This window comes from Salmo trutta, chromosome 14 (assembly GCF_901001165.1).
Source record: "Salmo trutta chromosome 14, fSalTru1.1, whole genome shotgun sequence".
In the NCBI taxonomy this organism is placed as follows: domain Eukaryota; kingdom Metazoa; phylum Chordata; class Actinopteri; order Salmoniformes; family Salmonidae; genus Salmo; species Salmo trutta.
Genome location: NC_042970.1, coordinates 42,367,342 through 42,392,504, shown reverse-complemented (window position 1 = coordinate 42,392,504; position 25,163 = coordinate 42,367,342). Strand labels below are relative to the sequence as shown.

General features: G+C 40.3%; 2 protein-coding genes across 2 annotated transcripts; both read left to right on the top strand.

Annotated features, from left to right (window-relative positions):
- Positions 1 to 1,531: 1,531 nt before the first annotated feature.
- On the top strand, positions 1,532 to 5,902 carry LOC115208121 (acidic mammalian chitinase-like). The gene is made up of 12 exons (XM_029775928.1): positions 1,532 to 1,600; positions 2,533 to 2,599; positions 2,744 to 2,773; positions 3,036 to 3,240; positions 3,342 to 3,398; positions 3,629 to 3,794; positions 4,004 to 4,128; positions 4,351 to 4,474; positions 4,657 to 4,839; positions 4,983 to 5,099; positions 5,206 to 5,332; positions 5,474 to 5,902. Exons 2-12 carry the CDS (start codon positions 2,575 to 2,577, stop codon positions 5,680 to 5,682), a joined length of 1,368 nt encoding a protein of 455 aa, XP_029631788.1. The 5' UTR covers positions 1,532 to 1,600; positions 2,533 to 2,574; the 3' UTR covers positions 5,683 to 5,902.
- Positions 5,903 to 11,932: 6,030 nt separating this feature from the next.
- On the top strand, positions 11,933 to 16,975 carry LOC115208119 (acidic mammalian chitinase-like). Its single transcript, XM_029775926.1, has 11 exons — positions 11,933 to 11,970; positions 12,603 to 12,639; positions 12,782 to 13,043; positions 13,279 to 13,335; positions 13,892 to 14,057; positions 14,308 to 14,432; positions 14,565 to 14,688; positions 15,028 to 15,210; positions 15,368 to 15,484; positions 15,668 to 15,800; positions 16,018 to 16,975. Exons 2-11 carry the CDS (start codon positions 12,615 to 12,617, stop codon positions 16,263 to 16,265), a joined length of 1,440 nt encoding a protein of 479 aa, XP_029631786.1. The 5' UTR covers positions 11,933 to 11,970; positions 12,603 to 12,614; the 3' UTR covers positions 16,266 to 16,975.
- Positions 16,976 to 25,163: the final 8,188 nt, after the last annotated feature.

The following is a 25,163-nucleotide window of genomic DNA, read 5'->3' as shown; positions in this document are numbered from 1 at the left end:
ATTGGGAGTGTTGTGTTTTATAAACTGTTTTTGTATGTGGCTCAATGTACCTTAAAAGAAAGAGGGCAGCTTAAAAATATGTGAATATCCAGATGTCTCGCAGTGATGACTTTACTTGGGGAAACTCAAACTCACACTTCATAGTTGAAGACAGTGAATGTGTGATTGGTACTACTGGCTGGCTATACGAAACTGCAGGACAAGGGAGTCAACTTTACTCTCTTTCAACCTGCCTGTCAAACTGTAGTCAAACGTTGCTGGTGATAGGATATCTCATTCTCCTCCATGTAGCAGCAACTGCAGGGTCTAACAGATGGCCGGTAATCCTGTAAGCTACTGGATCACCCAGCTCTGAGATCACTATACACTATATCTCATCTAGCTGTTCAATAATGTTCAAGATAAATGAAAAGAGCCGCCAACTGGGAAGCAGCCTATGTTCCCTCAAGAGCAGGATAGGAGTTATTGTAGTAAAGAAATATATATATATACACTGAATCTCACTCATCGTTGGTCTGTAGATACTGTGCGGTACTGTACTGCTAGAGTACAGTTGTTAGCACACACTTAGCTCACAAACTCAGAAAAAATTGCCTACTCTCTGGTGGCTAGTGTTGTTCCTTCTTCACCCAGCACTGGTATAGGCCTGAAAGACACACGTGATCTGCCCTTGCTTGGTTTCTAACCCAATGGGAAATATTGGAAACACTGCCTTTTTGGTTATGTACTTAATGCGAGCTTATTTGCGTAATGCTAGCTCATTTGCTAGCTCATTTGCGTATGTGTGTGTGTGAATGTTTTTGTTAACCCAACTCTTTTCGTATGCAAAGTTCCAATCAGCTAAAGACCCATTAAAAGTAATTATCATCTTACAGCATCTCTGTAATACTAAGATGACATCTTTTCAAACCCCTGTTCTCTTACTATTATGTGTCATTTTCAAGAAGTCTGATTGTTCAGTTCAAATCTCACTTCCTGGTGGAAGCTACAATGGCTATTGAGGTTGAGGTTGCCCTTAACCACAGACCTAGGATCAGATTACACCCCACCCTAATCATAACCTGAACCATAAAGGGATGAAAACAAATCTGTCCCTGTATCAGTGGTTAAGGGCAACCTGTTTGCTAGGATGTGTTTGTCTGTCAGCTGGCTGGGCTGAAATGTTGAAATGTTCTGATACCATTGGGCCGTTCTAAATCTGTGATTAAATGGGAATGTGAAGGGGAGGTGTGGCACTTGTAAATATTACTCAATAAACACCTTGGGATTGTATTTAAATCATGCTTGTTCCACTGTGTTTTTTATTTCCTTACCACTGTTGAATTTGCATGGCAGATGTAGCATGATCATATCAGATTGCTTTATTATCTCAGTTGCGACCTATCAGCATGAATATCCCCTTGAAATACTTGCCATTTTACCTAGTGTGTGTAATTTAATCTATTAGGTAATCAGTTCGTCTCCCACTTCCCGGAATACCCAGGAATCTTATCACTTGCACTTTGGTACCAATTATTATTTGGGAAAATTTGAAGTATAAATCAGCAAGAACACAGCACAGCTACTGTAGGAACTCTCCCTCTGTCACTGGTGGAGAAAGGTAATATGGTATTCATGTATTGTATGTAATATGTGACTTTATATTCATTTATGTAACATTGCTTGTAATATCAGAGGTAATATCCCTACTATATTGCACCTTACTTATCACGGATGACATTGATGAAAGTGTGTTTATTAATTAACTTGTGAATTGCATGTAAAGAGATCTAGGAGGTTTGTTAACAGTGAATGAGTGTGTGTACAGATGTAGGATATTCATTTGAGCCAGTTTGCTACAGTAGGAAAATAATCCTGCAGCAACAGGACACGTGTATTATAATTAAAGGAACTTTTTCGTAGGGGTACATACATTTTTCATTACGGCAAAAAATTCAGAAATTTCAAAGTATAAATTACAAGCTTTAGAATCTTTTTTTGCACCTGAAATACACTACAAGTTTCAATTTCCTGCTGTGCAGGACATTTATCAGCAATAAAAGAGTGATCAAATTAAGATCCTACATCTGTATGCATGCAACAGACTTGGTTCAAATACATTATTGAACACGGGGTGCGGTGTGGGTGGAGTTTGCACTTTTGGGAACATTTAATCGATTCCATTGTACCAGTCATGTAAAGTGCACCTCAAGTATTTTAAATTGTTTATTCATTTGACCTACATACATCAATCTGGCTTTGTTTGCTATCTCGCTATTATAGAAACATAGGTTCATTGCTAAATATTATGGATTGTGTACTACGAACAGTATCCAATACTTAATATTTAAAAACTTGTTTCATCTGAATTAACAACATAACAACTGAACTGCTCTGTACTTTAAAAAAGTATTTAAATAATGAAATGTTAAAATTGTATAATTATAACATGTTGTTATATATCTATATTTAAGTAATTCTGTATTAGTTCATTTGTAAAAAAAAAAGTGTCTATTCATGTATTTATGTCATATTTTGTATTTATTTATACAGGTACATTGTTTCTAAGGATAACAGACTTGATTTCACAACACAATGGCCAGACTCACTGTGCTGGCAGGTACATGGCTTCTTCACTCATTATAATCCCTATCATCATCCTCATCATTATCATCATCCTCATCTTATTCTTAACATTATTCTTCAATGTGATTTTCTGGGCCTGGGTCATTCAGTGTATGTTAACACTATCATCTCTCCTCAGGTCTGGGCCTTCTGCTGATGGTGCAGATTGGTAAGCATTTCCCTCATCGACTTTTTTACATTTCTCAATTGAAATATTTAGACCATAGAATACATCATTTATCTCTATCTAATTCTGTGGTTCATACTCAAGATGCTTGGCAATCCCATCAAAAACCACAGATTCCCCATAAGCATTTGGAATAATAAAGAGAGCATCCCAATAAACACAATGTCCAGCCCACTATTTTAAGGTACCCCAAAAGGTCAACGGGAACTTCCGTCTCTGAATAGTTTTCCTTCTCTACCTTCAGCCGCCTCCACCAAACTGGTGTGCCACATGACCAACTGGGCCCAGTACCGCCCCAGCAGTGGGAAATTCACCCCTGAAAACATTGACCCCTTCCTCTGCACCCATGTGATCTACAGCCTGGCCACCATCAACAGCTTCAACCAGGTCGCCCCCATCGAGTGGAATGACGAAACGTTATACCGCAGCCTCAACAACCTGAAGAACGCGTGAGTGACTCTGGGTTGACTTCAGTGAGAGTTGGGCCTTAGTTGATAACTCCATGATGAACACTAGGTTTGACTCCTCATCTTATCTCTCTGAGCTGCAGGAACCCAATGATGAAGACTCTGCTGTCTGTCGGAGGCACAGTCAACGGACTCAGCCCGTAAGTCTAGTGATGATTCTTATTGGTTGATCACGATATTATATTGTGCAATTCCACATAAGGCAGGTTTGTCTTTTTATACCCAGCATCTGAGAAATCAATTATAATTATCATAGTGTTTCCCCGTTTTTGTCCTAATCTGGAGGACTGCTGTGTCTGTTGGGTTTCAGTCCTTTCATGTAGGCTCACAACCAGAATAACGGTTAAATTATCTCTTCTTCCCCCTCCAGATTCATCGGCATGGTGTCCAAACCTGAGAGCCGCCAGGCCTTCATCAAGTCAGCCATCAACTACTTGCGTTCCCACAGATTTGACGGTCTCAACCTGGCCTGGGAGTACCCCACTCAGAACGGCAGCCCCGACGGAGACAGGAAGAGGTTCACAGACCTCATCAGGGTAAGTTTGCACAGAACCTTTTTTTTCTGACAGTTATAACATGAGTGAGGATTTGCACCAATATCTTTCAATGTGTTACTGTCATTTCCTGGGACTATTTATGGTTGTATAGCGATCTACCACCTGCTGAAGAGGTTAGCTCGGTCTGAAGGGCCAAATAGTTTAAATTACTTTCTGTTAGAACATTATGTTTCTGTATGTCTTTACAGGAGCTGCAGAAGGCCTTTATGGATGACGCCAAAGACACCAAGCTAACCCAGCTGCTGCTGTCTGCCAGCGTGGCTGCTCTACGGCCCACCATCAACTCCAGCTACGAGGTGGCCCAGATCGCCAGGTAGGCAGCATGTGACTGAGGGGTGAAAGAGACATTAGTCAAACACATTTTGAAATTATTTTATGCCAGAGTTGGGGTAAATTACATTTGATCTAAAAAGACAAATTAGTCAATGAAGGAAAACCTTATAATGGAGAATAACACCATACATCCAATTCATGAATCTTACAAACTCAACAAGCACACTATACTCCATATACTTGTCTCTTTATGTCTCTGCAGCTCTCTGGACTTCATCAACGTGATGACCTATGACTTTCACGGACACTGGGAGAGAGCAACCGGACACAACAGCCCCCTGTACCGTAGCAGTCACGACTCAGTGACACATTACGACTTCAACGTCGTAAGACTAACACACACTTGGTTTTATTAGGATTGATTTTATTCCATGCTGAGAATTAAACCAGGAAGTACTTGTAAACCATTGGGTTATTGACCATGATTATATATAGGAAACTTGTAAATAAACTATTTACATATAGGAAATATTGGTGTTGATGTCCTCCACCTGTCCATGTGATTTAGGACTCTGCCATCACCTACTGGCTGGACAACGGTGCCCCTGCTGAGAAGCTACTGATGGGTTTCTCCACCTATGGCCGTACCTACCATCTCACCACCTCCAACACTGGCTTAGGAGCCCCCGCCAACGGCCCCGCTGACGCCGGCCCATTCACCCGCGATGCAGGATACTGGTCCTTCTACGAGGTACATTTGATCTACAAGGCCTTTTTCTCAAACTCAAAGCATACAGGCCATGGATCTCAAAACACTCTATGTTATATTGTGTTGTTTGTTTGTTTATCTGTTTGTTTGTCATTAGCTAACAGAATGCTTCTCTCTCCTCCCAGGTCTGCTCCTTCACCTCCAGCGCCACTGTTGAGTGGATTGATGAGCAGAAGGTCCCCTATGCTGTCCAGGGCAGCTCCTGGGTGGGCTATGACAACAAGGAGAGCTACGCTGCCAAGGTACATGCAAGGAACATCTCAGTCAATCGATCCATTAATCAATCAAGTTCTCCATATACCCATGTCCATGTTTACACATCTGTCTTTGTCCCCTTTGCTCCATCAGGTCCATTGGCTGAGGAACAAGAACCTGGGAGGAGCCTCCGTGTGGACGCTGGACATGGATGACTTCACTGGCGCTTTCTGTGCTGATGGTTCCTTCCCTCTTGTCAATCACCTCCGCAACTCTCTGGGTAAATTCAGTTCCATTAAAGTTAATTTTTTTTTCTTTTTTATAAACCCATAAGTCAAGTACAGTAAAGGTAGGTCTTTATGTCATCTCATCTCCCACTCTCTTCCCTTCCTCCACCCATCCTTCCATTTCTCCTTCCTAGGCTTCGCCCCCAAGCCCACAACAACTCGGGCCCCCACCACCACCCCTGACCCCATCCTCAGCTTCTGCTCCGGACGTCCAGATGGCCTGTACGTCAACGCCATCGACAACACCACCTATTTCCAGTGTTTCCGTGGAAACACCTACCTGCACAGATGCCAGCCCGGCCTCGTCTATATTGATGCCTGCAAGTGCTGTGACTGGCCCTGAATGACTGATAGCTATGTGGGACCAATTAGTTAGAATGCTATAACAACCTTCAATGACAACTAGCTGTAACGGCAATTACTTACCCTAGGAACTGATCCTGAACTGCAACTGGCAAAATTTTACAAAATATACTTATTTTCATTTTGTCGTTTTGTATTTTTCGGGTTACTGTCTTTCTCAAATAAAAATAAAGCCATACTCGCAATATTATAAGACTGAATACAATATTATGAATGTTTCATTTTGCTTGTTAGTTTTTCATACTATACCAGTCAAAAGTTTGGACACCCCTACTTATACAAGGGTTTTTCTCTATTTTTACTATTTTCTACATTGTAGAATAAGAGTGAAGACATCAAAACTATAAAATAACACATATGGAATCATGTAGCAACCAAAAAAGTGTTATATAAATCAAATTATATTTGAGATTCTTCAAAGTAGACATCTTTTGCCTTGATGACAGCTTTGCATACTCTTGGCAGCTTCATGAGGTACTCACCTGGAATGCATTTCAATTAACAGGTGTGCCTTGTTAAAGTTAAATTGTGGAATATATTTCCTTCTTAATGCATTTGAGCCAATCAGTTGGGTTGTGACAAGGTGGGGGGGTATACAGAGGATAGCCCTATTTGGTAAAAGACCAAGTCCATATTATGGCAAGAACAGCTCAAATAAGCAAAGAGAATGACAGTCCATCAATACTTTAAGACACGAAGGTCAGTCAATCCGGAACATTTCAAGAACTTTGAACGTTTCTTCAAGTGCAGTCGCAGAAACCATGAAGCGCTATGATGAAACTGGCTCTCATGAAGACTGCCACAAGAAAAGGAAGACCCAGAGTTACTTTGCTGCAGAGGATAAGTTCATTAGAGTTACTAGCCTCAGAAATTGCAGCCCAAATAAATGCTTCACAGAGTTCAAGTAACAGACACATCTCAACATCAACTATTCAGAAGAGACTGCATGAATCAGGCCTTCATGGTCGAATTGCTGCAAAGAAACCACTACTAAAGGACACCAGTAAGAAGAGACTTAGTTGGGCAAAGAAACACGAGCAATGGACATTAGACCGGTGGAAATCTGTCCTTTGGTCTGATGAGTCCAAATTTGAGATTTTTGGTTCCAACAGCCGTGTCTTTGTGAGATGCAGAGTAGGTGAACGGATTATCTCTGCATGTGTATTTCCCACCGTGAAGCATGAAAGAGGAGGTATGATGGTGCGGGGGTGCTTTGCTGGTGACACTGTCTGTGATTTATTATTAATTCAAGGCACACTGAACCATTATGGCTACCACAGCATTCTGCAGTGATGCGCCATCCCATTTGGTTTGCGCTTAGTGGGACTATCATTTGTTTTTCTTCAGGACAGTGACCCAACACACCTCCAGGCTGTGTAAGGGCTATATGACCAAGAAGGAGTGTGATGGAGTGCTGCATCAGATGACCTGGCCTCCACAATCACCCGACCTCAACCCAATTGAGATGGTTTGGGATGAGTTGGACCACAGAGTGAAGGAAAAGCAGCCAACAAGTCTCAACATATGTGGGAACTGCTTCAAGACTGTTGGAAAGTCATTCCAGGTGAAGCTCATTGAGAGAATGCCAAGAGCGTGCAAAGCTGTCATCAAGGCAATGGGTGGCAACTTGAAGAATCTAAAATCTCAAATATATCTTGATTTGTAACACTTTTTTTGGTTACTACATGATTCCATATGTGTTATGTCATAGTTTGTAGATGTAGAAAATAGTACAAATTAAGAAAAACCCTTGAATGAGTAGGTGTGTCCAAACTATGACTGGTACTGTATATAAGCTCACATATGTAAAATGTTTGTATTTTTACATGAAATTGAAGAGTGCCGTAATGTTTCAACCTGTTACCCGTAATTCATTGTGGAAACAAATCTTGCATGTCACGGCACTAAAGCACATACACTGTTATGTCCGCTTGTCACCTTTATTAGCTATGATTAAACTGTATATATCAAGCATTTAGTCAACGGTCCCCCTCCTCCCTGCAAATACAACCACAGACATATAAGAATGTGTCATAATCACTACAACTGTAGTTTAGCACTTTTCACTTGGTCTCAAAGAACTTCACATTGTTAGGGGGTCAAGTAATCTCACACAAGATGATGCTAACAGCCATAATGTTATTTTACTACCAGTTTACCAAGTCATTTCTAATTTAATATCATAGACAAATAAATAAAGCAACATTTTATATTTTCATTCCGACAAACCTGCATGTTTACCAGAAAACATGCCAAATGAAAAACTGTGCTCCCATGGTCATAGTAGCAGAGCAGTCAGAGTGTATGCTGTGGTTTACATTGCCGACACTTATCCTCAGATAATGGCCATTAGGAGAGTAACAAACTCCATGCCTTTGTCCAAAGTGCTGCATTATTATTACTTCCCGGATGTCTGCACATGGGATCATAGTCTTCAATCGGATTCACCTGGTCCGTCTTATGTCATGGAAAGAGCAGGTGTTCCTAATGTTTTGTACATCAGTGTAGATAGCACACTTTCTGTTTCCAGGATTCAGATGGACTCCGAATGAGGTCATGGTAGCTAATTCATTTATGTTACAGTTTAGAAGGAGGAGGCATTTAGGGTGAAAATATATATAATTCAATAGAATCCTTATTATTATTACATGTTACCATATGCACAATGGCCCATATTTCAATCAAATCATTCCTAAAGAAACTAAAAAGTATTAATTAGCAGGTGATGATAATGTAATAAAGAAGTTTCAATGACATTTCAATGTAAATCCCAGTAATGAGGGTACCAACAAATATAGCTGTTTATGTGAACACTTATGCATGGTGGTATTGATTTCTCTCATTATAATCAACAAAGTCTAGTGGGAGAAATATGCTGTTTGTTTGCAGCCACAATGCAGCCCTGTACACAGCATAGTGCATCCCACAGGGACTGAAGTTAAATGTTTCAATGAAGGGCGCACAATTTAAGGAAATTACAAATAGACACCAAAGTAACTGTTATGTTATGTAGATATTGCAAAAAATATATATATTTACATGATTAATATGAACTGTCATTCCTGTCACTGAACAATACAAGTCAATGTAATAAAAAATAACAAACAAATGCAACACTGCAAGCTGTGCCATAATCCACAATGACAGTTTACATATTTATTGACAGACAGTTACTAAAGGTTGTTGCATATCTGTTTTCTATTACTGTAATCAGTAGTCTCAGCAGTAGTAAGGGATTTGTAAATGTTGTAATTTACAGTTGAAGTCAGAAGTTTACATACACCTTAGCCAACTACATTTAAACGCAGTTTTTCACAATTGCTGACATTTAATCCTATTAAAAATTCCCTGTCTTAGGTCAGTTAGGATCACCACTTTATTTAAGACTGTGAAATGTCAGAATAATAGTAGAGAAAATGATTTATTTCAGCTTTAATTTCCTTAATCACATTCCCAGTGGGTCAGAAGTGTACATACACTCAATTAGTATTTGGTAGCATTGCATTTAAATTGTTTAACTTGCGTCAAACATTTCAGGTAGCCTTCCACAAGCTTCCCACAATAAGTTGGGTGAATTTTGGCCCATTCCTCCTGACAGAGCTGGTGTAACAGAATCAGGTTAGTAGGCCTCCTTGCTCCTTGCTTTTCAGTTCTGCCCACAAGTTTTCTAGGGAATTGAGGTCAGGGTGTTGTGATTGACACTCCAATACCTTGACTTTGTTGTCCTTAAGTCATTTTGCCTCAACTTTGGAAGTATGCTTGGGGTCATTGTCCATTTGTAAGACCCATTTGCAACCAAGCCTCTCCCTTTTTCCTCCAAACATAACGATGGTCATTATGGCCGAACAGTTGTATTTTTGTTTCATCAGACCAGAGGGTATTTCTCCAAAAAGTACGATCTTTGTCCCCATGTGCAGTTGCAAACCGTAGTATGGCTTTTTTATGGCCGTTTTGGAGCAGTGGCTTCTTCCTTGCTGAGCGGCCATTCAAGTTATGTCGATATAGGACTTGTTTTACTGTGGATTTGGATACTTTTGTACCTGTTTCCTCCAGCATCTTCACAAGGTCCTTTGCTGTTGTTCTGGGATTGATTTGTACTTTTCGTACCAAGGTACGTTCATCTCTAGGAGACAGAACGCGTCTCCTTCCTGAGCGGTATGATAGCTGCGTGGTCCCATGGTGTTTATACTTGTGTACTATTGTTTGTACAGATGAGCGTGGTACCTTCAGGTGTTTGGAAATTGCTCCCAAGGATCAACCAGACTTGTGGAGGCCAAATTTTTTTTATGATGTCTTGGCTGATTTCTTTTCATTTCCCCATGATGTCAAGCAAAGATGCACTGAGTTTGAAGGTAGGCCTTGAAATGCATCCACAGGTACACCTCCAATTGACTCAAATTATGTCAATTAGCCTATCAGAAGGTTCTAAAGCCATGACGTCATTTTCTGGAATTTTCCAAGCTGTTTAAAGGTACAGTCAACTTAGTGTATGTAAACTTCTGACCCACTGGAACTGTGATACAGTGAATAATAAGTGAAATAATCTGTCTGTAAACAATTGTTGGAAAAATTACTTGTGTCATGAACAAAGTAGATGTCCTAACCGACTTGCCAAAACTATAGTTTGTTAACAAGACATTTGTGGAGTGGTTGAAAAACCAGTTTTAATGACTCCAACCTAAGTGTATGTAAACTTCGGACTTCAACTGATATGACAAAGAAATAATCCCACTAAAGTGGTGCTCTAATGAAAGATAAATAAAATACTGCTGACAACTTTATATATCTTACGTTGATTTTATTACGTATGTGAGTGCACATGCGTGGCAGAGCGCCAACAAAACTACAATTTTGCTGACATTAAATATCCAAGTAAACTTTGCTCCAAGGCATCTGCCAAAAACAGTTGTCAGTGACTTGACCAAATGAACCTAACAAACCACTGCTAGAAATTCATATCGTTATCATAAGAGATCAAAGTTGAAAAAGTACACTTTTTATATATAATTCAGTACAGCTATGAACCTGCTGGATCAAAGACAATCAGATATGCATAATACATTTGAGAAGTGTCAACTATTTAATTTTTTGGATGTTTTTTGACAGCTCGGGACACAGATAGCGTAATCTGAACAACTAATGGTCATTAATATTAAACTTGCCAACATAATGTCTAATTAATGTGTTATCACAATTCCAACCAATGGATAGTTGTGCCAATTATGATTAACATTTTTCTAAATGCCTGCAATGCACACCATGTACAAAACATTACCATCACCTGCTCTTTCCATGACATAGACTGACCAGAGGAATCCAGGTAAAAGCTATGATTCCTTATTAAGATTACCTGTTAAATCTACTTTAATCAGTGTAGATGAAGGGAAGGAGACAGGTTAAAGAAGGATGTTTAAGCCGTGAGACAATAAGACATGGAATGTGCACGTTTGCCATTCAGAGGGTGAATGGCAAGACAAAAGATTTAAGTGCCTTTGAACAGGGAAGGGTAGTAGTTGCCAGGTGCACCGGTTTGAGTGTGTCAAGAACTGCAACGCTGCTGGGTTTTTTGCACTGAACAGTTTCCCATGTGTATCAAGAATGGTCCAACACCCAAAGGACATCCAGCCAATTTGACAACTGTGGGAAGCATTGCAGTCATCATGGGCCAGCATCCCTGTGGAGCACTTTCGAAACATGTTGTAGAGTCCATGTACTGACGAATTGAGACTGTTCTGAGGGCAATAGGTGGTGCAACTCAGTATTAGGAAGGTGTTCCTAATGTTTTGTACACTCACTGTATAAATAATCCCAGCTACCGTTTTTTTTTAATACTGTACATACATTTGTTTTGCAAATACAGAATGAACATTCTCACAGTGTATATGCTTCAAATGAATTACTTTGACATCAAAATCTCTACTAAAATGGGAAATGAACAGAAAAGCAACATTACCAATCTAACGTGCACTGTTGTTCATCTGTTTATGCTCAGGTTATGTGTCTTCTTATGTGTTTGGTGTCTTATCTGTCTTGTTTAGTGTTTCTGAGCTGATTAGTGTACATTACCTGGCCGGTCATAAATTAATCGCCACCCCAGTCCGGACTCTTCTGTACTTATCTGATTGTGTTGCACATTTGATCAATCCCCCCTCCCATTTGGTTCCATGGGTGCCCACCCACCCGTGGGCCCACCCACCCCTGGATAAACTATATAAAAAGCCAGACTTAACTTCTCATCACTGACGGTTTCATCTGTGAAGTTCCCAAGGTAAGTTTAGAAGGAAACTCACTAGTCACAGCTGACAGTTTCCTTGGTCATTAGGACCAACTTGATTCATTGTATAATTGGATAAATGGGCCTTCGATGTTTGTTTTTTTGTTTTTTGTTTCAGTTGCTAGCAACTGTTGCTTTCAATGTCTTGGTCTGTATACCTTTAGTCTCTGTCTATTATTTGTACTGGACTCTGACAACAACTAATGCAATATAGCTATTCGAAAGGATTTAGTGTGAATCTAAGTACATTGCTATATTAGTTTACTAAATAATTTAACTACATCAATGTAGTAATGAGAGTCAGTGAATGCACAAATTATTATTTAACTATTATTTCAATATTTCAATCTGTGGCACTTGTTTAGGACAGTACCCTGTGCAGTGCAGTGGGTAATGTTAATTTAATGGGGAAATGTGAGTGGTGGTAGTTTATTGTTGTTCTGTCTGTAGTGAGCAGGTAATGTTCAAAACCTTGCATCTATTCCATGCTGGCATAACCCAGTGTAAATATCATGATAACAGGTCCAAGTATCATTGTTTAAAATATCTCTCTGTCTGTCTCTCACTCTCTCTCTTACTCTCTCTCTCTCTTACTCTCTCTCTCTCTTTCTCTCTTTGTCTCATAGCAAATAGTCAAGATGTCTAAGCTGACAATCTTAGCAGGTGACTATGACTCCATCATTTACATCAGGCACTATCACTGCCTTTTATCGTGTAATAAAATGATATGCTTTGATAAATGTTTTTGGGACTATTTACATAGACATTTGCTTTACCTTTCAAAACTCTTTCTCTCTCGCTCTAGTCTTGTGCCTGGTGCTGTGCCAATTGGGCGCTTCCACCTCAGTTTCCACCGCAGCTGATGCTTCTCCCAAAATGGTGTGCTACTTCACCAACTGGTCTCAGTACAGACCAGACAAAGGGAAGTACAAGCCCGAGAATGTGGACGCCCACCTGTGCACTCACCTGATCTACGCTTTCTCCATCCTCAACCACCGCAATGAGCTGGTCACTTACGAGTGGAACGATGACGTCCTCTACAAGTCCTTCAACGCCTTGAAGAACAAGTAAATAGCTCGCTTATTATTAGTGTTGGTGTTGTAAATAGCTCACAACTTATTAGTGTTGGTGTTGAATGAGGAATTTAGTTTCTCAAGGGTCCAGGGATATTTCTTTGGTTTTATTAATCCCTCCTCTGAACTGGAGCTTGTTTTTAGCAGCCACTTGCAGAATTATCAATCTACTCATATACAAAATTGCTGAATAATCTCAACTCCTCCTCTCTTTGCCGTCTCTCTGCAGGAACCCTCATCTTAAGACTCTGCTGGCCGTCGGAGGATGGAACTTTGGTTCTTCCCAGTGAGTACCTCCCTTAGTCATGCTACAGGGCTATGAAAAGCACCATACATTTGGATTACTTAGATTTAGAGTATCTGCAACTGTACCTACTGTATCGTAGTGTTTGTGAGATAATCTCTGTAGCTGAATTTAGGTTCTCTGGAAGTGTGTTAACTATAGCTAATAGTGTACATGAAATCACACAACTATCATGTTTTTCAGTGTTTGTGTTGTCAAGATAACTTTGATCATGACTATCAGTACTGTATGACTACTGGTATCTGTACTAATTTACTTTTAGTACACTTTAGCAACAATATGGTGTATTATATTATGGCGTCATGATAAAAGCTTGATCATCTTTTAGGTGTTCCATCATGCTGTGGTAGTAGAAAACTCTCAGTTAACCCAGAACTAAAATTTTGCATAATCTGGTCATATGCTCGATTTATGTTTACCTAGTTTGTCCATGAGAGACTAGCAAGTAGTATATCTGTGGAAGTAGTAAGGTAGTATTTAGAAACCATGTGTTGTATTATAATACAGCCTCATGATAAAACCGTCTTCCTCTCCTCAGGTTCTCCATCATGGTGAGTAATGCTGCCAACCGTCAGACATTCATCCAGTCGTCCATCAGCTTCCTGAGAACTCATGGTTTTGACGGTCTGGATCTGGACTGGGAGTACCCCGGGGCCCGAGGGAGCCCCCCGGAGGACAAGAAGAGGTTTACTCTGCTCTGCCAGGTGGGTGTGGCTCCTCCACTACAGTTATTACTCAATGATAGTAATGTAGATAGATAATGGTTTGGATGTATATAGTGCTTTTCTAAGCGTTCAAAGAGCTTTACAAAAGAAGAGAAACTCTCCTTATTCCCTAGCATACTATTCATATATTTTTCCCAGTTCCTATGGTTCCCCATAATACGTCTCTACTGTGCATCCCCAACCCTCTTTGACCCATGATGTTTTGTGTGTGTGTGTGTGTATTTTACAGGAGCTCGTGGCAGCCTATGCAGCTGAGGCCAAGTCCACCGGCAATGCTCAGCTCATGCTGACCGCTGCCGTGTCCGCTGGAAAGGGAACCATCGATGCTGGATATGAGATTGCCGAGATTGCCAAGTGAGTCTGCCAGCCATTTTGAATAACAATGTTTCCTGAGGTCAATCAGTTTAAATAGCTATGGAGCTTTAGAAACAGTTTCCAGGTGCCATTTCTGTTCTCAGTGGTTATAGTTTGTGTGTGCGTCTCCAGGTCTCTGGACTTCATCAACGTGATGACCTACGACTTCCACGGAACTTGGGAGAGATTCACTGGACACAACAGCCCCCTGTATCGCGGTGCTCATGACGAGGGAGAGCTTATCTACTTCAACACTGTAAGGAAAAATAACACACAGACTGACAGAATCTTTATCAGTGTGTATAATGATACTCTTGTAAACCCATAGTATGCAAGTAGTGCGTTTAAAACCCCTGTCATTCCATCTTTATAAAGGAAAATAGGTTTTAAACATCATACAGCTTTACTGATGTTATTTACTTATAACGGTGTGGTATAATCATGACATTTGCTACACATTTTCACCATGATAGAAAAGTATAGTGCCACTTTACTGTGGTGTGCTATTCCCCAGCACTGCTGAAGTACTTGCTACATTTCTCACTTCTCTCTCCATCCATCTCTCCAACCCTCTAACCCCCTCTTTCTCTCTCAGGACTACGCCATGAAGTACTGGAGAGACAATGGCACCCCAGTGGAGAAGCTGAACATGGGCTTCGCCACCTATGGTCGTACCTTCCGCCTGACATCATCTGACACCAGCGTTGGAGCACCAGCCAGTGGCCCCGCATCCGCCGGGCCCTACACCCGCGAAGCTGGCTTCTGGGCCTACTATGAGGTGAGAGCCTGGCTGCTGGGGGCCAAAACATTCAACACCAAAATGTTAAGCAAAGTTAGAAATCAGTTTTTCATTGTTATTCCAAGAATGCTGTACAATGGAGACCTTTGCATGAGTTTTTCATGAAACAAACTCCCTTTCTGTGTGTTTTGTTCAGATCTGCACCTTCATAAATGACGGAACAGTTGAGATGATTGCAGACCAGATGGTTCCCTATGCCTACAAGGGCAATGAGTGGGTTGGATTTGACTCCAGGCAGAGCTATGAGACCAAGGTCATTTCCCCTAATCAGTTAACATAATATTGTAATTTAGATAAGAAGACATTTTTGCCCATAGTCATTAAAGTGGTCAACAAAAAGTCTGGTATGATACTTCTGTGGCATATCCTCTAAATATATTCACCCTCTCTATCTATGTCTATCTACCGCTGTCTTCTCATTCGATCTGCTGCACAGGTCCGCTACATGAAGGACAACAAGTTTGGCGGTGCCTTCGTGTGGGCCCTGGATCTTGATGACTTCGCCAACCAGTTCTGCGCTGAGGGCAACCACCCTTTGTTGGGACATCTGCGCAAACTTCTTGACATCGGTAAGTCTGAGGTTTTAGTGAAGGAGCAAACCTGATATTCAAAAACTAAAGTGTAATCTGAAATGAATCAACTACTAGATTATCCCACTGTGTGGTGGGCCACTATGATAAAACCAGTCAGATGAAATAATGTCCCGAAATGTCATCACTGTTTCATCACCTCAGCTCTGTCCTTCATGGTAAAACCCTCTCTCCTTTTATTTTTCCTTCCATCAAGAACTACCCCCTCTGCCCCCTACCACCACCCCCAAACCTGGCTCAGTCACCACCACCCGCCCCACCACCACCACTGTCACCACCCATGCCCCTGGGACAGGTTTCTGCAACGGAAAGCCTGATGGCATCTACGCCAACCCAGACGACATCACCACCTTCTACATGTGCGCCCATGGCCTCACCCACCTCAAAACCTGCAGCAACGGCTCGGTCTTCGACCCCAGCTCCAAGATCTGCGTGTGGCCTTAAGCGTGTTGTGAGGAAGTAAGGGTGTGAATTAGCATCGCTAATGCCAACGTTGTATTTACCAACTTTAAATTAGACTGCACTGCCCCTTTAATTGACTTTTTTTAAATATATATTTCCACAATATGAGGTCGAAATAACACTAGGACATTGTAAAATGTTATGATAATGCCCTCTGATTATTCTGACCAATGACCAGTCATCTTTTATTTTCATATGTATCCTCCTCCTAGGGGTAAGACGGGAAGGCTCTAGAGTCTAGACCATTGAGATTCTACTAAATTAGTATTTTAGTTTCTAATTGTATGGTCTTGATACTCCTATCCACCAATCAGGGCTGTGTATGTAAATATATTTAAATTTGTATCAACACGCCCACATGACCAGACTGAGTATTTCAAACGGAAAAGGAGGCACAGGGAAACAATATATTTAGTTATTTTATTAGATATTTTCATGAAACACACACAGTGATTTATTAGACATACAGTGAGGATTTGAAAATGCAATTAAAAAGACTGCATCTGGGATTTAAAGATGCTATATTAAGCTTTTTGGGTGACCCATCCAAATTCACATAGAACAGTGAGTTATAGATCTGTCATGCTCATCGAAAGCAAGTCTAAGAAGTGGTAGATCTGTTCTATGTGTGATATTTCTATGTTTCTAATGCTCAAGTTTAGTTTTTGCGTCTTTTACTTTCGGTTTTGTACACCAGCTTCATACAGCTGAGAATGTATTTCACAGTGGTTTAGATCGTACAATGATTCTCTACACTATACTTGCTTGTTTTGTCACATAAACTGAAATTAGGCAAACTATTAGAATTTTAGCAATCATGAAATGGTGGAGCGGTGCACCTTTAAGTGTTACTGTGGTGCTAAAACATGTTGTGTGGGAAGGGAAGAATGCTGTGTGTAGACAGTAATTGAGATGCAATTAGTTTTGTAGATGTGAAAAGGATTTGTTTTGAATGAGCTCAAAAAATAAAAGATTCTGCCTTATCTTGTATTTTCCCTTTGTTTGACATGTTTAATACTTTTAATTCTTACACTAAAACATTTACTACCTTCTTAGTTTTTCATGACAAACAGATTTGTGATACTTCTACAAACCCAGAGCCATATACTGTATCTCTATAGTCTTTATTCTACTTGAATATCTGTCTCTTTTCCCTTGTAATTAATGACTCCTCATCAAATGGCATTTGAAAATACACTGGTGATACAATATAGTATTCAAACGTTAAAAGCATTTTTGGAGACCCAGCCAAAACGGCCATGTATAAAAAGGGTTGGGGTTGGGTTACATAGTGGACAAAAAGTGTTACAGCCGGTCACGTGGTGAAGGACGAAGCATTAGTGGAAATCAAATGGTTTAAGGGAGAACTTGAGCAGATTATGTCAATGGTCTATGTGGGTTGTCTCTGGTGTGGGGTTTAGTAATACAAATATGTTTATAAATCACAATACAGGAGCAGGTCCAAGTCAGAAATGAATGTGGCCTATATTCCTACTGACACAAGGCATAGTAGGAAACACTTTCAAATGATGGTGTTGGAATGCATAGCCACTATCTTCAGGGATGGAGCACCTTGCATTGTGAATTACATACAGTAGAATACAAGCATTGAAATTCCTCTTATACAAACATTCATGAAAATTAATTTTCTTTTAAACCTTTGCAATCTCAATCAAATGCACACACACACACAGCATTTTAACACAGAACACAAAATTAAAAATGTATTTAGAAATAAATTGCGGTGTAAAATTCCTTAGTCCACTAACATTTTTGGACTGACAGACGTCATGACATTGTAGGTTATGTTCCTGTGTACAGGACAGTATGCAACAGCCCTTAGCTATGTGAGCAGCAGTCGGGCTGACAGCATAAGTGACAGGGATTACAAGGATCCTGCCACCCAACACAATGCAGGAAGTGAGAACCATTCAGCCAGAGTGACAGATGACAAATCCACTAACACCTGCTCCTCAAGAGTCGCTCCAGATCACTATAACAACAGTACAGACAACTGACTGACATCAAAATTGAATGCGCACATCGTTTCGAACAGAGTGTACATTGATACGAGCGCCCAATCATTGGCTAATTTGTATCCTTTAAAGACAAAACAACGGTCAGAAGCCAGGGCAAAACACTCGTCGGGCACTAAAATAGGCATGAACGATCAGTTACCTAAGGAAATTGCAGAATGGTGCAAAGTCCTGTGCCCACTCTTCAAAGAGAATACATTTAAAGGAAGGTGTGTAGCTCTCATAGATGATAAACTGTACATTGAAAAGCAACTGATCTGGGACACCAAGACAACTCCATGGTTGTCCTAAATAAGAGGAGGACAGGCTCAATGTAAAGGCTGGAATGGGATTAATGGAACGGTATCAAACATATCTAACATATGGAAACCACATGTTTGACTCTGTTCCATTTATTCCATTCCAGCCATTACAATGAGCCAGATCTCCTATAGCTCCTCCTATCAGCCTCCACTGCCTTACACTATGCATGTCTGGGATTGTCTTTCAAAATCGGGAAAAATAACATAACACATCTGATAAAGATACAAACATCAAAATCTGGGAATGTTTTAAAATCATTTGCTTTTATATTTATATACAGTGCATTCGGAAAGTATTCAGATGCCTTCACACATTTTTTAACGTCACAGCCTTATTCTAAAATGGATTTAATAAAAATTTTCTTTATCAATCTACGTACTAAACCCCGTGAGGAGAAAGCAAAAACTGTTGTTTTTTTTGCACATTTGTTACATATAAAACTTGAAATATCTTATTTGCATAAGTAATCAGACCCTTAGCTATGAGACTCGAAATTGAGCTCAGGTGCATCCTGTTTCCATTGATCATCCTTGAGATATTTCTACAACTTGAATGGAGTCCACCTGTGGTAAATTCAATTGATTGGACATGATTTGCAAAAGCCAAACCTGTCTATATAAGTTCCCACACTTGACAGTGCATGTCAGAGTAAACACCAAGCCATGAGGTCAAAGGAATTGTCCGAACTCAGAGACAGGATTGTGCCGAGGCACAGATCTGAGGAAGGGTACCAAAATATTTCTGCAGCGTTGAAGGTCCCCAAGAACACAGTGGCCTCCATCATTCTAAAATGGAATATGTTTGGAACCACCAAGACTTGATTGGAGTTCAGAGTTCCTCTGTGGAGATGGGAGAACCTTCCAGAAGGACAACCATCTCTGCAGAACTCCATCAATTAGGCCTTTATGGCCAGACGGAAGTCCCTCCTCGGTAAAAGGCACATGACAGCCCGCTTGGAATTTGCCTAAAGGCACCTAAAGGACTCTCGGACCATGAGAAGCAAGATTCTCTGGTCTGATGAAACCAAGATTGAACTCTTTGGCCTGAATGCCAAGCTTCATGTCTGGAGGAAACCTGGCACCATCCCTACGGTGAAGCATGGTGGTGGCAGCATCATGCTGTGGGGATGTCTTTCGGCGGTAAGGACAGGGAGACTAGTTAGAATCGAGGGAAAGATGAATGGAGCAAAGTACAGAGAGATCCTTGATGAAAACCTGCTCCAGAGCACTCAGGACCTCAGACTGGGGCAAAGGTTCACCTTCCAACAGAACAATGACACTAAGCACACAGCCAAAACAATGCAGGAATGGCTTGGGGACAAGTCTCTGAATGTCCTTGAGTGGCCCAGCCAGAACCCGGACTTGAACCCGATCAAACATCTCTGGAGAGACCTGAAAATAGCTGTGCAGCGATGCTCCCCAACCAACCTGACAGAGCTTGAGAGGATCTGCAGAGAAGAATGGGAGAAAGTCACCAAATACAGGTGTGCCAAGCTTTTAGCGTCCTACCCTAGAAGACTCAATGCTGTAATCGCTGCCAAAGGTGCTTCAACAAAGTACTGAGTCACCCTTTAGTCTGAATACTTATGTAAATGTGATATTTCAGTAATTAATTTTCAATAAATAAGGTAAAACATTTCTAAAAACATGTTTTCACTTTGCATTATGGGGTACTGTGTGTAGATTGATTAGTAAAACAAATGATTTAATCAATTTCATAATAAGGCTGTAATGTAACAAAATTTTTTCATTATTTTTACTATTTTATACATTGTAGAATAATAGTGAAGACATCAAAACGATGAAATACCACATATGGAATCATGTATTAACCAAAAAAGTGTTAAACGCTTTTTTATTTCCCATTCCTTTGCTCTCTTTGTGTGGGGTGTCAGACGGCGACTTATGTCGCTCTCTTTCAGTCCAATACCGATTTGCAGCTGCATCTGAGTCAGTGTGGTGTATTAGCAATGGTTATATGCATCAAAATCCTTGAGAAAATTGTAAGATGTAGAACAATGTTACAGTCAGTCCATGTCTTTATGGGACCACTCATTGTCTGTGTACCTTAATCTCAGCTGACTGACCAGCAGGCAGTACATGGTGGACTGTTCTTCCAGAGGTATGACAAAGAAAAAACATGAAATTAAGTTCATGCATGATATTCTCACCACTATCTTGTAAAACATATTTAGACCAACAGCAAATTAGCAGGATTAAAATATTCAACATTAGCTAGTTCAAGTAACAGATACATCTCAGAGGAGACTGTGTGAATCAGGCCTCCATGGTCGAATTGCTGCAAAGAAACCACTACTAAAGGACACCAATATGAAGAAGACACTTGCTTGGGCCAAGAAACACGAGCAATGGACATTAGACCGGTGGAAATCTGTTCTTTGGTCTGATGAGTCCAAATTTGAGATTTTTGGTTCCAACTGCCGTGTCTTTGTGTGACGCTGAGTAGGTGAACGGATGTTCTCCGCATGTGGGGTTCCCACAGAGAAGCATGGAGGAGGAGGTGTGATGGTGTGGGGTTGCTTTACTGGTGACACTGTCAGTAATTTAATTAATTTGAGTAATTCTTCATGTAGCCACTCTTTGCCTTGATGACAGCTTTGGACACTCTTAGCATTCTCTAAACCAGCTTAATGAGGTAGTCACCTGGAATGCATTTCAATTAACAGGTGTGTCTTATTAAAAGTTAACTTCTATGGGCTAGGCGGGACACAGCCAGTGAAATATCAGGGCGGAAAATTCCAAAACAACAACATGTCATAATTTAACTTTCTCAAACATACAACTATTTTACACCATTTTAAAGATAAACTTCTCATTAATCTAACCACATTGTCTGATTTAAAAAAGGCTTTACAGCGAAAGCAAAACATTAGATTATGTTAGAAGAGTACATAGACAAAAATAATCACACATCCATTTTCCAAGCAAGGACATGTCTCAATAAAACCCAAAACACAGCTAAATGAAGCACTAACCTTTGACGATCTTCATCAGATGACACTCCTAGGACATTATGTTACACAATACATGTATGTTTTGTTCGATAAAGTTCATATTTATATCCAAAAACAGCATTTTACAGTCGCGCGTGATGTTTAGACAATGTATTCCCACCAAAACGTCCAGTGAATGTGCACATCAATTTACAAAAATACTCATCATAAACGTTGACAAAATATATAACAATTATTTTAAGAATTATAGATAGACTACCCCTGGATGCAACCGCTGTGTCAGACTTTAAAATAGCTTTACGGAGAAAGCACATTTTTATATATTCTGAGTACATAGCTCAGCCATCACGGTGAGCTATTCAGACACCCGCCAAGTTCGGGGCAACCTAAACTCAGAGTTAGTCTTAGAAATATGCTCTTACCTTTGCTGATCTTCGTCAGAATGCACTCCCAGGACTGCTACTTCCACAAGAAATTTTGTTTTTGTTCGAAATAATCCATATTTATGTACAAATACCTCCGTTTTGTTTGTGCGTACAGATCACTTATCCAAAGGCATAACGCGCGAGCGCAGAACGAGAGATGCAAAGTCAAAATGTTCCATTACCGTACTTAGAAGCATGTCAAACGCTGTTTAAAATCAATCTTTATGGTATTTTTAACGTAAAATTGCAATAATATTCCAACCGGACAATAGCATATTCATTCAAGAAGAAAAAGAAGAGGGGCGCACTCGCGGGACCGAGCATATCCAATCCCTTTGTTGCCAGGGAGACCACTCAGTAACTGAGCTCCTATACTCTGCCCAGTGACAGGAAAATGCTCAAACCACTTTCTGAAGGCTTTAGACAGCCAATGGAAGCCTTAGGAAGTGCAACGTCACCCCACAGACACTGGACCTTCGATGGAGAATCAAAAGAAGAACTACAATTCTCAGACTTTTCACTTCCTGCTTGGATTTCTCTCAGGTTTTTGCCTGCCATAAGAGTTCTGTTATACTCACCGACACCATTCAAACAGTTTTAGAAACTTCAGAGTGCTTTCTATCCAAATCTACTAATAATATGCATATTCTAGTTTCTGGGCCAGAGTAGTAACCTGTTTAAATTGGGTACGTTTTTCATCCGGCCATGAAAATACTGGGCCCTAGCCCAGACAGGTTAACTTCTCTGGGCTAGGTGGGACGTGACCGTCCCACACTATTCAACAGCCAGTGAAATAGCATGGCGCGAAATACAAAACAGCAAAAATCTCAAAATTTCATTTTCTCAAACAATCAACTATTTTACACCATTTTAAAGATAAGACTCTTGTTAATCTAACCACATTCTCCGATTTCAAAAAGGCTTTACGGCGAAAGCATAAATTAGATTATGTTAGGACATGCATCACAAAAACCAAAAGTACAGCTAAAATATTCACTAACCTTTGATGATCTTCATCAGATGGCACTCATTGGACTTCATGTTATACAATAGAGTGGGGCGATTTGAGTCCCTGGCGGCGTAGTGTGTTACTGATGGTAGGCTTTGTTACTTTGGTCCCAGCTCTCTGCAGGTTATTCACTAGGTCCTTTTGACCCCACGGGGTGAGATCTTGCGTGGAGCCCCAGATCGAGGGAGATTATCAGTGGTCTTGTATGTCTTCCATTTCCTAATAATTGCTCCCACAGTTGATTTCTTCAAACCAAGCTGCTTACCTATTGCAGATTCAGTCGTCCCAGCCTGGTGCAGGTCTACAATTTTGTTTCTGGTGTCCTTTGACAGCTCTTTGGTCTTGGCCATACTGGAGTTTGGAGTGTGACTGTTTGAGGTTGTGGACAGGTGTCTTTTATACTGATAACAAGTTCAAACAGGTGCCATTAATACAGGTAACGAGTGGAGGACAGAGGAGCCTCTTAAAGAAGAAGTTACAGGTCTGTGAGAGCCAGAAATCTTGCTTGTTTGTAGGTGACCAAATACTTATTTTCCACCAAAATTTGCAAATAAATTCATAAAAAATCCTACAATGTGATTTTCTGGATTTTTTTTCTCATTTTGTCTGTCATAGTTGATGTGTACCTATGATGAAAATTACAGGCCTCTCTCATCTTTTTAAGTGGGAAAACTTGCACAATTGGTGGCTGACTAAATACTTTTTTGCCCCACTGTACATGTATGTTTTGCTCGATAAAGTTCATATTTATATCCAAAAACAGCATTTTACATTGGCGCGTGATGTTCAGAAAATGTATTCCCACCAAAACAACCGGTGAATGTGCACATTAATTTACAAAAATACTCATCATAAACGTTGATAAAATTTACGACAGTTATTGAAAGAATTATAGATACACTACTCCTTGACGCAACCGCTTTGTCAGATTTCAAAATAACTTTACGGAGAAAGCACATTGTTCAATATTCTGAGTACATAGCTCAGCCATCGAAGCAAGCTATACAGCTACCCGCCAAGTTATGGCATCAACAAAACTCTGAATTAGTATTATAAATATTCTCTTACCTTTGCTGATCTTCATCAGAATGCACTCCGAGGACTCCTACTTCCAAAATAAATTTTAGTTTTGTTCGAAATACTCCATATTTATGTCCAAATACGTCAGTTTTGTCCGTGCGTTTAGATCACTATCCAAAGGCATAACGTGCGAGCGCAGTACCAAAGACGAAAAGTCAAAATGTTCCATTACCGGTCGTAGAAACATGTCAAACGTTGTTTAACAATCAATCCTTAGGGTATTTTTAACATAAAACGTTGATAATATTCCAACCGGACAATAACGTATTCATTCCAGGAGAAAAAGAAGGAACGGCGTGCTCGCGGGATCGCGCATCACCAATCCCTTTGCCCTCAGGCAGTCTACTCATTGACTGAGCTACTATTCTCTGCCCAGTAACAGGAGAATGATGAAAAAACTTTCTAAAGGCTGTTGACAGCCAATGGAAGCCTTAGGAAGTACAACGTAGCCCCACAGACACTGTAGTTTTGATAGGGATTCAAAAGAAGAACTACAATTCTCAGATTTCCACACTTCCTGGTTGGATTTTTCTCAGGTTTTTGCCTGCCATATGAGTTCTGTTATACTCACAGACATCATTCAAACAGTTTTAGAAACTTGAGCGTGTTTTCTGTCCAAATCTACTAATAACATGCAAATATTTGACTCTGGGCCCGAGTATTAGGCAGTTTACTCTGGGCACGCTTTTCATCCGAAATCGAAAATAATGCCCCCTATACCCTAAAACGTTAATTAGAGGAATTTCTTTCCTTCTTATTGCGTTTGAGACAATCAGTTGTGTTGTGACGAGGTAGGGGTGGTATACAGAAGTTAGCCCTATTTAGTAAAAGACCAAGTCCATATTATGGCAAGAACAGCTCAAATAAGCAAATAGAATTGACATTCATTCATCACTTTAAGTCATGAAGGTCAGTCAATCTGGAAAATGTTAAGAACTTTGAAAGTTTATTCAAGTGCAGTTGCCAAAACCATCAAGCGCTATGATGAAACTGGCTCTCATGGCGACCGCCACATGAAATGAAGAACCAGAGTTACTTTGCTGCAGACGATAA